The sequence below is a fragment of the Phalacrocorax aristotelis genome, chromosome 1 (genome assembly GCF_949628215.1).
Source record: "Phalacrocorax aristotelis chromosome 1, bGulAri2.1, whole genome shotgun sequence".
NCBI lineage: Eukaryota > Metazoa > Chordata > Aves > Suliformes > Phalacrocoracidae > Phalacrocorax > Phalacrocorax aristotelis.
In genome coordinates this window covers 14,734,019-14,747,486 of record NC_134276.1, presented here as the reverse complement: position 1 = coordinate 14,747,486, position 13,468 = coordinate 14,734,019, and the positions used below count along the sequence as shown (strand labels likewise).

General features: G+C 35.0%; 1 protein-coding gene across 2 annotated transcripts in view; it reads right to left on the bottom strand.

Moving 5' to 3' along the window:
• The window catches only part of CNTN5 (contactin 5), a 673,925-nt gene that overhangs the window by 129,023 nt on the left and 531,434 nt on the right, over positions 1-13,468 (bottom strand). For both annotated transcript variants that reach the window (XM_075081792.1, XM_075081802.1), the window contains 3 exons: positions 10,378-10,559; positions 3,165-3,301; positions 1,121-1,250 (listed from right to left, as the gene is read on the bottom strand). In XM_075081792.1, the coding sequence (XP_074937893.1) occupies positions 1,121-1,250; positions 3,165-3,301; positions 10,378-10,559 (449 nt within the window). The remainder of the gene's footprint in view (positions 1-1,120; positions 1,251-3,164; positions 3,302-10,377; positions 10,560-13,468) is intronic.

Here is a 13,468-nt window from a genome sequence, read left to right as displayed (position 1 = left end):
AGCAAGAGAACACTGTAACCAACACAGATCTCTTTGCTGACTGAATCAAAAATGGCAAAGGAAAGTGATGGAAAGAGAGCAACCACGGACTGTGGGTTTTAATTTATGGAGAGACAGAAATATTTTGAAGAGTTATCAGTGAAAATCTAATGTTGGCCAGCTAGGAAACAGTGGAAATATATGAGATAAGTTATTCTTCAGAAGAACCAAACCTTAGCTGAGATGTAGTATATTATTTCAGTAGCTTTAGCTTTATTATACATTTGACTGGAAGTTTACAAGAACGATTCCCAGTTGCAAGTTTTGAAATTTGCAAGGTTTGAGCAGTGCAGAGACCTCTAATCTCTGATATGGCCATTGAATTTCTTTGACAGACACCTGTCTTCCAACCATAGCATAGTCTAATCATGAGACTCTTACAAGTCTGTCTCACTTAACCCTGTGGAAGTCCTCACTATTGTCCTACTGTGTGTTACCACAGTTTGCTTTAAGGACAACTGAAGTGCTGGAAAGACATGCTTTAAGTTTTTCTTCATTAACTCCCCGCTTCAACATTTGAACAATAATGAAATTATTATTGTATTTCTGGGTAACGCTATGTAGTGTATTTGCTTTACTATGGGATGGTATTAGCTCAGATATGTAATTTCCAATATTCAAACTGTTCTGATGACTTCACAAGAAATTTTTACACCTCTAAATCTAAGATCATGCTTAATTACTCTTGAATAATAGCATTGGTAGAAATAATAATTTAATTTTAGCAGAGACGAAAATGTATTTACTTTCTCTAAGTTTCTTCTCCTGCACTTATTTTTAAAGGAATAAAAAGTGTTTTTCCATGTATTTGAACTGAAATATCTTTATATGAAAAATAGTCACAAAATGTGAATAAGTTGGTAATTTATTAAAGAAAATTTGTAGTTAACAAAAGGACCTGTGCTCTCTCGTGAAACAAAGGACCCACTCACACATAAATAACAAGAAAAAGGAACCCACTTTTGTCTGCGGACCTCAGTTTGGGCTGGCAGAAGCTGTTCCTTATCATAACAAACCAAGAACAAATGTAATTATCAAAGGGATAAACAGGAATGGTCTATTCTTTTTGGATAATACTCACCTAAAATCTTCAGCTCAGCACTGGCGTAAATGGTGCCATACTTATTTTCTGCTAAGCACTGATACATTCCAGCATCTGAGAGATTCACACTGTGGATCATCAGAACACCATTAACCATCTCAATCCTGCTCTGTAATGGAATAAAAAAAATATCTATAAAAGCAAACAGGCACTGGAAATTTGCTCTGCTATTAGCTTAAGGCAAAGGGACAGAAGACATTATTGAGCTGTAATAAAACTGAGCAACAAATTTCCTTGAGCTTAATTTTTTCTTGTTATATAAGGAATAACAGAAATAAAGCAGATGGGGGAGGGCAGAAAAAACGTGAAAATATATAAAGATAAATATTTTTCAGTGAAGGTTCACTATCTCCAAAGCTTGCTTTTGTTGCGTGCTTTTTGTTGGCTAGTACCCTTACATGATTTTTGAAAGCAGTTCATGCTGGGAACTTTAATGCGGCAAGAAGTCAGTTGTCAGTGTAAAATATCTGATGATCTTCACATCTTTAGCAAATGTTTCATTTCAGTCATGGTACTATTTTCATAAAAGTAGATATAAAAGATTGCTTCCATAAGTAAGAGCAAAATGGTTTAATTGTCTTCATCGTTAGTGCAAATTTCTTATTTAAAGGTCCACTAGCAGAAAATAATTACCACAGCTGGAAGAGAAGGGGTATTAATAGCTGTTTATGAAAATGTGTACTTCATGGAGACGTATAATTAATAATTTGAACTGCTATAAAACATCTCTACATTTCATTATTACAGTTGTTGTAGGTTTAATTAAAAGCTGATAAAGAATAGAACGTTTGGGAATACAGAGGAAATGCTGAAAAAAGTTCTCTCTGTTGCAAGCCCCCAGTTTAAACTGAAATGTAATTTGAAATTTCAGAGCCTGGTGCAACTAATGGTTTGGAAAATCAGAAAACCAAAAAGTACAGATATTTAAATTGCTTCAATTTCAGGACTAATAGCTCCATCTAAAAAGGCAGAAATGGATAAAGGCATATAACCTTATTTTCAATGCCTCACAGCTTCAAAAGTAAACTGTGTTTGTGTTTCTGTTCTCATTGTTTGCGTAATTGAATGATGTTCACAGACAGAAGCAACAGTCGCTGAATGAATCTTTTATATTCATAAATCCATTCTGTGAATTCATTTACAAATGGAGACATTTCCTCCCAGAATTGAACAGCTTTATTTTAATCTGGAAAAATGCATGAAATAAATTTACAAAACTTTTCTTTAAATATTTTGGGACAATGAAAAAGGAAAGGAAAGTTGCTAGGCAAAGTCCAACATGTTGATGATTCAGTGAGAGAAACAGAACAAAGTGAAATAAAAGGCAGGCCATGCTATGAGTGGTCTTTTAAAAGGATGAGAATTTTATCTAGATCTAATTCTAAAATATATCAGGTGGCTGTAGTTAAGGACTTTACATTCTAGGAGTCTTATGTGAAGCTTTTAAGGGTCTTGATGGTGAGTTCTGTTACTTGCAGAGAATTAATGGAGTTGAAAACTGATGAAAATATAATAGTCATTTTCCCTCTTCCATTAGCCTTCTAGTGTTTTGAAGAGCATGATTATGTACAAAATGTGGTAAATAACAGAACATAATGTAACATCGGGTGATATATGAATCTGATTCAGCAAAATCAGGAGTTCTCTGAGCTGTTATTATCTTTTTATATAGAAAAAATAGATATGAATAGCATAATACCATTATCTAAAAGAAAAAAAATATACTGGAGATTGCTTAGATGTACATTACAGTACAATGACAGATGCTGTTGCAGACACAGCTCAGAAGGTTCCATCTCTCAAATATTTCTGAATGACAGAGAATTACTGATGAATGCAATTTTACATTGTTTGAGATGGTTCAGAGGGGACATGCATAGAAAACTTCTCTATATACTAACATTTAAGAAACTAACACAGAAAACAGTAATTTCTGAAGTACTTTTCAGAGCTGTCTTTAACTGACTTTATCTGAATGAAAGGAGAAAGATGCAACATATTGGTGACTCTTCATCTAATGTACCTGTGGCCAGACAGGAACTCCATTTTTCAGCCAACGATATGTGGGTCTTGGCTTTCCAGTGGCTTTACATTCCCATCGGAGCTGATCTCCACTGTCTAATTGAGTATCATTAATTTTCTCCACCCAATGTGGGTAGGCTGCAAGAAAAAAATACCATGCTAAATACAAAGTGCATAAATTGGTAAGTCTCTAACTGATATGCAAAGACCTAATCAATTAAAGAGCTTAAATTATGGCCTTTACAAAGCTTAACTTACTCTCAGAAAGAAACACATTTGAACAAACAACCAAAACAACAACAACAAAAAGTACTAAAAATAACAAAACTCCATAATTTTAAAGAAAATGCTGTAATGGCACCAGGTAGTGAGCAGTATCATGACCAGGAATATAATTTGCCTGATTTAATAAAGTCCAATGGAATAAAATCAGTACTATATATTAATGCATCCATTATTACTGAATTTAAGAGCATTTGTTTGGTAGTCAAAGTAGAATATTTAGTAAGTTTTCAAGACCAAAGCTATTTAGAATTTGATGAGGAGGTCAATCATCGTAGAATCTGTTTCATGTAGTTTTCTCAGTTTACTAGGAAATCATTATTTATTCAGCTAGGAATGACTGGGTATTTGGTAAGGTATTTGAACATATTTTTGTTAAAGTACCTTAATTCCTATTTCAAGGGAGAAAATGCTTTTAATGCTTTTCAGCAGAGAACCCACGAGATTCCCAGCATTCATCAGAAACATAAATCACACAGTAAGACAATGTTAAACCAGTATTTTTTATAAAGGTAGGAGTTGTTAGGTGTATATGTGATCATTAGTACCTAAATTTCATGTAATGGTGTGTTAAAAAGTCAGGAATATGTTTTTGCATAGTAGCAGATCATTAATGCAGCGGTTGATCAGATCAGCTATATTTGGATCTTATAATTTGAAAACTTTGAATGACTCGGTAAGGAACTGAGCATTCATATGCAGGAATAAAAATGTAGGCTTAAAAGCCAGCTTTTGGGATTTCATACTGTAGCCATATCAATTTGTATAGCAAAGAGGACGATAGATTAAATTAATTAACTTAATGATATTAAATGTTGGTTGTTGTGTTTGGGGTGGGTTTTTTTTTTTTTTTTTCTTTTTCTTTTTCTCTCCAAATAGTAGAGAATAAGTAGCTAAAAGGCCTTCATTGCTAAAGGAATGTAAAATTCTTCTGCTTGGTGTGAATAGAAGTCCAGATCTGTCACAACAAAGTATCTGCTTCAAATGTCAAATAATTGATAACGTACTTAAACATGGGGAACCAAGAGTTTAAAAATAAATCATCGAATCTAGCTGGCATTTGACAGGTCACCAATCAAAATGTGAGATGATATGAAAAGGCATGACAGGTGACTAACTGCTTCTAGCTCACATCTCGTGCATGGATGATAAAGAAAGTGAATGAGGTGTCTATCATTCCTAAGCAGAAAATAGTCTGCTTCAGAGTCCCTGACCAGACAGTTGTCAGAAGCTGGAAACATATCAGAAAAAGAATCACTCATTTCCCTTTTACTAGAGGAAAACAGAGATAAGATTGACCCAACCTCACTCCCAAACCCGAGTCAAAAAACATCTACTCCCTTAGTCTTCTTATTAAAGTCAAGGCAATGCATGACACGTTGCATATGTATTCCTCTGCACTGAATCACTTGATTCTTAAGTTATATCAAAGGGTCTCATAAAATCCTCAGAAGCAGCTTGCGGGAATCCCTGCTCACTTCTTGTCTACTAAGTGTCCTAAAAATATAATTTGATTGCATTGTACCCACAGAATATCTAGTCTCATTTTTCTGTGTTGTATTTGATCTTATCATGAACCACAGCATTCAGAATTAGGGTGTGCACCTGTTTACACTCAAATAAAACTGTCTCCCCAAGCCTGGCTGCAGAGGTGTTCTCCTCAGTACACAACTGCCATTCCCTACCCTCTGCCTGTGGCTGTCTTGATAGCATGCTCAGGGCACAGGTTTTCCTCTGTAACCACAAACTTGCAAATCACAGTGGTATGATCGATTGCTATTAATAAGCTTTTTTCATTAGTTGGGGTAGTTCTACCCTAAATTTTCTCCTCATAGCCTAAATGGCCTTTGGATTCATAACCTTCAAGCTGTTGAACTTGCCATCAGCCAAGGCAATGACTCAGATTCCCACTCCTTTGAGAACAAGGTAGCAAAGCAATAGGCAGATATAGCAGGAATAGAGCTAAATGCATGATTGGGAGAAATATTTTCTGGGTACTCTCTGTGTACTCCTTATTTTGCCATAGAGAGTTCCCTCTCTGCTCTTTAGCAAGGGTCACACACCATAAAATCATAACTCTTGTTCTTAAACCCTGTCAATAATTTAAAAAGCGAAATATTTAACTGGATGATCCTATAGGTCTTTTCCAATCTTAATGATTCTATGATGTACAACCTCTGATTCAATGTATTGTTTTCTCTTTTTTTAACAAAAATATGTTAACAACATCCTGATATACATGTGGGCAAAGGAAACTTCATTCCATAATTGCAGTTAATTTTAATTAGAAAATATAAATTCTAAGACACATTTAAACAAATTTGAGAAGTAACTGGTGCTTTTTTCTTTTTTTTTTTCTTTTTTCTTTTTATAAATGCAACATTCATCTTGGGGAAGAATGGGTGTTTGCCTGGTTTTATCTGTCCAATGAAGAGTTTTGGGTGAAAGTAAGAAAAGAAGGATGTGTTTTATTTTTCAGTAGTCTTTATGGATATTGCACCATAGCTTTATACAGTGCTCCTGAGATTTTAAAATCAGCATCCAATCCCTGATTTATTTTATGCTGCATTTCTGCATCTGCTTATTCAAGGATGTCAAAATGTTTTACAAACACATATTGGCAATAAATCTGCAAACTGACATGCTAGTTTTTATATCCTCTGTGCAAAATTAAATTTGGATGCAGAGAACTCAGCCTTCTTTCTCAAATTATTAAGCAACTTTTTTGACTGAAAGGAATATAGGGACAAAATTTTGCATAGGCAAATGATGTTGAATACTGTCCTAAAATATGAATGAGAACCAAGTTTGGGGTGAATAAAATTAATTTTCTGGACATAAGGCCAATTGGAAAGTGTACAGTAGGAGAAGAATAAGTAGCTATCACAGTCAGAAAGATGATTTTTACTATAGGTATGTGGGGCTAACCTGTGGGTTTTCTCCCATACAGTTTATATAGGGAAGCTATTAAAACGGTTCTTAAAATCAGGGTGATCCATTACACTGCATTATAGAATATTCCTGCCCTCAGCTGCTTGTTCCACTCCAGCGCTAAGGCAAACTTCCCCTCGTTATGTGGTAGCAGTGCTGCTCATGGGGCTCTGCTGTGAGCAGCGTCAGGGAACTGATCCAGCCAAAAGAAAAATGGCCAAAAAACCTGTTTTTGTGGTGTAGTTCACACCACCACCCTCTGCTGAACTCACAGTAGTGGGTATGTAACACAGAAGCAGACACAGAACCAAAAATAAAAAAAAAAGTTCAGAATAAGAGAGGAGCAGGAATCACACTAACCAGCGCTTGCTGCTGGGAAAATGTTGCTAGTCAGGATTTGTAGAGGAACGGTGATTACAAAAGGATAATGGCCAGTTTTTCCACTCAAATTCTAATTTTTGTGCTGTCTTCTATTAATAAGTTTGAGCTTGAATAAAATTTTGTGAAAACTTACAGGATGAGCAGATCACTTGGCAAAAAATCACACCTCTCAATAGGTTACAGTGTATATGAGGATGTCTTGCATTATCAAAATTTTATTTTTAATGCCTTTGTCACTTCTACCACTGAATTTCCACTAAATGCTGAGACTACAACAAGCTGAAATCGTCAACATCTGAAATACCACTTTCTGAACATCTGAAGTGTCAGCTGCATCAGACAGTCATTGGATTGCAGCACCAGGTAAGAAATGAAAAATCACTAGTTTGTGATTAAATGTGACCAGACAGGCAGACTGGGCACCCTGAACTTTCTCCAAAATACTCTGTGGTGACCCAGATCATATGCAACTGATGAAATGGAGAAGATTCAAAGAGACAGCAAGTGCGTTCCTACAAAGATATGCAGATTGTGAGACTGCAGTATGACACCACTGGTCCTACAGCCTACTGTGAAATTTTACAATAAACCCCTGGTAAGGAATGATGGCCTAATTATGAATTTCTGAGCCAAAATAATGATTTTCTCCTGGAGGAATAAGATGGCAGTGAAAAGACAATGATCTTAAATGTAAATAATTCATGTTGACTGTTGTTATGAATAAGAGGTAGAGCAGGAAATGCTGTTTCAAGCAATGCCCCCAAATCCTGTCATATAGGCTGTCAGTGAAGGAAGCTGAGAATTTTGTAAAGTAACATTTGCTAAACTTTACACTGCTAAAAACCTTTTTATCCAAACCCTCTTACACCCCTGGAAAGGGTTGTCAAGGTTTGTAGGTCAATGAGATACCAATGCTGTCTTCAGAAGCACTGAAGTCTGAGAGAGCCTCACTGGGGAGTATTTCATCTCAAGGCCAAGAAAAGGCACTTGTAGGGAGCTAGTAACAGCTTGTGCTTCTTGTTCGGCTGTACTGGAGGTCGCCGGTGGTGTCCTCGTCTGGAAGCCCTCTGATACCTGCCCTGACCTTGCTCCCTGCTAATGAAGATAGGTGAAATTCTGACTCAAATCTGGTTTTGACTTATCTGTAAGATAGTCTAAGGTATAATAATAAACTTAAAAGAAAATAATATACTAGTCTCACATATGTGTTAATCAGAGGAATAAGACAACCTGAAGTGGACCCCCTTTCTATACTGTTAAATAAGTTGTTCTAATAATATTGCAAGAAATGTCTATTGGCACAAACTGTTCACTATCCATAAAGGCAATGACTGCAAAAACTATAATTTTGACAATGATAGAGAACTAAAAAATTTGTATTTCTCTCTGGACAGAGTAGAGTAGAACAAAACTAATGTAGAAAATGCTTTCTATGGACTCCTAGATTTGAGACCATCTTTATTTCTGCTGAAAACAAAAAATATGTCCAGGCTAATGAGAGAGGCAGGGTTGTGTAGGACACTACATCGTGTTTGCTGTGATTTTATGCCACAGGTCTGCAGGGTGTTCTTGAGGAAATAATTTCATTTTCCAGCATCTTAGTTTCTCTCTTGAAGAGCACCTTTTATATTCTCATATATATTAATTCTGAAAGAGGGAGGCAGGGATAATTGTAAATCCTTTATAAGGTGCTTCGACATCTAGTAGTTTCACAGCTCTAGAAAACAGCTAGTAAGTGTACTAGCTGGGGTGCACTTTATAACTCAAACTGAATTTATTTGGATTTCAGACATTTTAAGAAAAGTTGAAAAAGACCAGGCATGCTGCTAAATGCCTCTGGCCCCCAGGCCCCTAGCAGGAGCTACTCTATGTTCATGGAAGTAATTGACAGTCAGAATTTGTAATACCGGAGAAATACCATTGGGGTATTGGCACAGTAGGAGGCACTAAGTGGTTCCTGGGCTTTGACGGCTGTTTTCAGTAGAAGCCTTATAAAACCTTTGCTACAAGTGCAGTATGGATGGAATGTCCAAAACAAAAGGTGTAAACTACCACCTTTGCCATCACAATTTTTTTCCAGCATATACAAAAAAACCCCCAACAAAAGCCACAATTGAAGACAAAACCCTGCCCTTGGCTCTAGGTGGATCAGAAACAAAAGCAAGGAGAGAAGCATCATCCAGGGATATGTTGATACTCACCAAAAACAGGGGAGCTAAGATAAAGACTTTGGAAAGCTGGAGGAGACAGGAAAATTTATTATGGACCAGGTAATACTGATGTATGTGGAAAATAAACTGAATATATGATGCCAGTCTACAGTTATTTGATGAAAGTGTGTAACAGAGAACTGTGTATAGTTAGTAATGGGGAGAAAGCACTAGGAGCCATGGGCTGAAATCAAGAAAAGAAAAATAAAATTGATTACCAGGAGAGACTCCTTCTTAAAGGTATCTCTTAGCCTGAGGACCTGTCTAAACTGCAGCAGTTGGAATTCCACTGAGTGTGATCTTTGGAGGTAGAAAACAATTCAGAGTCTGAAAGATTTGTTGCATGATCTCCTGCACTAGACCTTTCCTGCTAACTATTTGAGTTCATAGGATTCATGGAATGATAGCAAGTGATGTAGCTTTAATTGATAAGAAGTGGGTGAGACTCAAGCATACATTCAATATAAGGAAAACTGACTTGTAAATATTCAGGGCATTTCTTATATAAGCTTTTGTTTCTAGTCTTTAGGATGCAGAAACAATATTATATATGATATACATTTTTATATAATATATTAATATTATTTTATTTTAATGATCTTAAAATTTATTGTATTGTTTTAAAATTAATTTCATTATTTTTAATTTATGTTATATAATATGTAAAATATTATTCTATATGATATTATATAGTATATAATATTATTGTATATTCTATATACTTTAATATATTATACCTATATAAAATTGGATATTTTTACTAAATATTTTTAATTTCAAGTTGTGTTTTTTCTTTTCAGTGTGATGTATGGTTTGGTGTTATTATGCTCACTCAAAAAACTTTTAGAAAGACATATCCTTGAGAGAAAATATTCAGCACTCTATGAAAATAAAAACCTTCAGAAACTGTGCAAGCCTAGATTGAGAATTCTTTACAAAAACAGAAGCACTTCTCCTTCTCTGATTCCTGTGCAATGAATTTGACAAAACTCAGCACCCAGGCATGGCAAGGGTGAAATATGAATAAAAGTCATAAAAATCCTAAGATATTTCTAATATTGTTTTCTGACAGATACATCATGCTTAAATTGCATGTCATTGTTATATGTCATATCAGGAGAAAAAAAATAGACTTCTAAAATCATAGTGATACCCTTTTAAAAAAAACCCAAACCCCATAAACATCAAACATGAAATTGTATTTAACCCAGTTCTTTGAGGGAGTCAACTTTATTAATATTTCAGACTTTAATGCATTACTAAGGAATAAAAATATTTATATTCAATACTAATTGTATTTTAGAAGAAAGATATTTTGTTTCTACTGGACCTTAACATCCTTCATGTGTAGTTAAAGCCTTAAGTGTGGACAAAGCATTGGTGGATAATACTGTGTGCAGTTACACTTACTGTACACTTGTAGTTGTCCTCTGAAGACATTTCTTCCACGAGAGTTTTCAGCCTTACATTCGTACATTCCTGCGTCCTCTAGCTGCACATTAGGTATTTCAAGCACAGCTTGGGATTTTCTCAGGCGGGCTTTACTTGGATTATGACCATTAACTTTCCTCCAAGAGATTGTTGGAACAGGGCTGAAATATTTAGTAAAAATACTGTTAGCACTCTTCCACTATTGAGAATATAGATTCCGTTATCTGGTAGTTTAAACACTTAATAATCTAGGTAGCAGTAAAATATAAGTACAATTAAGGTTCATATAATGCTTGATATACCTCACTTTCTGTAGGGAATCCTTAATAAATGGTTTGTTACATGGAATGTTCCTTTTAATCCACAAGGGAGGCCAAGTTTTTACTGAGATCAAGTAAATTGCTTGAAAGCTCCCTCTAGAGCTTCTTTAGCACACTATGCTTTACTCCTGAAGACTTTCACTCCACAGGTAAAAGAAAATAAGAACTTCAAAACCTGGTTGAATTTAGCAAATTCCAATACATCCCAATTTTCCTGCAATGAAACTGCAGTTCAGGAGATCAGTAAGTGATACGTCCATCTAGGTGGGGGATTTCAGTACCACTGTATCTTGAATAAGTTAAGTTGACCAAAGTTTTGGAGACCTTGTCTGTTGCAATACGCTGGAAATTACAAAACGGTTTGTGTAGGTATTAACAGCACTGCTGTTTCTGACTCACAGCATTATATGCCTGCTCACAGGAGTGGAAGTGGCTTTTCACTGTAGCTTATTGTTCCACACAGGCCGATGTGGAAACAGTGTCATTTACGTTCATACTGAGGATGAAATGGATTAGATAGTGTTTGCACTCATGCAGTTTTCTTTTTAGCCCAAATACTCATCAGTCATTGTGCACCCACTGGGTTTTTGATACAGACATACATTTGTCTAAATATGGCAGTGGACGCTTAGGGAGGAAGAAAAGAAAAGAGGAAAAAGAAAGAACTCTAGTTATAAAATATTTGCTTGTGAGCTGAACACTAGACTCCTTCAGGTATTCCAAAAGAAGCTTAGAGGATATCACAAAAGAAGATGTTACTGTTACATGTTGATACTTCTTTTTCTAAAAAAAAATGTATTTATTTGAATTGCTTTCAAGTCTAACCTTAGACATAAACACAGTTGGATCTTATGGCAGTTTAGATGGGGACAAGTTCTTCATAACATAGATTCAAATTCAAAGCTTCTGTTAATTTCTGCCGTCATTTGCTAACTTCCACTTGCTGTAACTATATGAAGTTGCATTAAAAAAACACCTTTACCTGGGTATTTCAGAATATATTAACTTTCTTAACCTGACAAAAGATAGTTTATTTTGAGTGTGTGTGGATTCACCTCTGAGGCATAGACCCTACAATACCTTTCTATTCTTTATCACTCTCCCCCATGGAAGAAATACATGTATAGAAATCAAATCATCTTTTTTTTGCTTGGTAAACAGACTGATCTCTTTTTCTTCTGCACTCCAATCATGTATATCTGTTACTCTTTATAGATGGCTGTGGATCATATGATGGGTGTGGATCATATGAGCTCTTTTTTTTCCTCTACTAAATCACCACAGAAGCTTGATACCTTGCTCATTATTAGCCTTAAATTACTTTCTTGCTAACTGATTTCAAATTTTGGTGCCCTGTAGGTTAGGTTTGAGGACTCTTTTGTGCAGGTTATATGGGTCTAATTTATAAAGTTTCCTTCTTATTACTGTAATTCTAAATACAAAGAATAAATAGGATATTTCTGTCTCTGATGCACTAATAAAATTTACTGTCTTTAGCCCTGCCATTTATGATATACCTTTCACATCCTTAGCTACATATTTTGATTTGCTATACTTTGATAACTATTTGTATATATTAGAAGTAGTAAAAATAACAATATTAGCTTCTCATGTTCCTATTTATTAGCTCTCATATTTTATTTCTAATTGCACACTTAATTTGGATATTCAAATTTATACTCTTTCTTGAGTGACTCTCTGGAGATTTTGTAACTTTTGTGTTGTTTTGGGTTCAGTTTTAAGTGTAAACTCCTTATATGCTTGTCTGCTTTCTAAAAGGATTATAATTATGTCATGGTTGCTGGCTGCAAACCAGCCACCATGGCCAGGCAAGTGTTTCATTAGTCATTATTAATCACCATACAGGTCCACGGTAGGATGCTTTATGTTGGTACAGTGCAATACTGCTCAGCAACTGCTGTTTTATGAATGAAACAGGTGTGCATGTACACTTGAACACATGCTTGTTACCCATTATTGCTTATGTGCTCTTCAGCCCTACTTCCCATAAAATCAGTGACAAAGATGTTTTTGCTCTTTGTCATGGAAGAAAGGTGGTTCTGGTGAATAGAACTGATAAGTGGAATTTTTTCATAGTGTATATTTCTAAGAAACAATGAAAACATTACAAACTGTGAAAGTTGTCTCATTTAGCTGCTATGAGATTACTGTGAAATTCAGGGATTTAGAAAATTTCCTTTAAATTGCATTTAACTACTTTTTTCCTTTTAAATTTGCTTTCATGTATGGTGTAGAAAGTAAATATGTATAACATGGCAAATATAGAGGAAATATTCTCTGGGCCATTATGAAACATATTTTTAAAAACCTCAATTTTTTCTTCATCAGTGTGAGGTAGTAAGTGGAGTTTTTCAAGGAGATAAAATTACTTTAACTGTGTAGATTTAATAATTTCAAAGGAAAGTTCTCCCAAACTGCAAATCACTATTTGCAGACAACTTGTAGTTCTGTTTAATGAAGCTTCTTGTTTTCTTTGCATAACTTACAAGTGAGGTATGAATTTTACATCTGAAATAAAATTGTATCTATACCTATTTCTCCTCTGTGGCTTGTGTGAGAATGAAATGAAAGAATGAAATATATCTGAATGTGGATGTGAAAGAATAAAATTGTTTGACTGTTCTAGAAAACTCATAAAATCCACTATAAAAACTAAAATAGGTACATATTGTTCATATTTTTTAAATGATCCACAGCCTTTAAAAAATAGACCAATGGCCGAAACATCT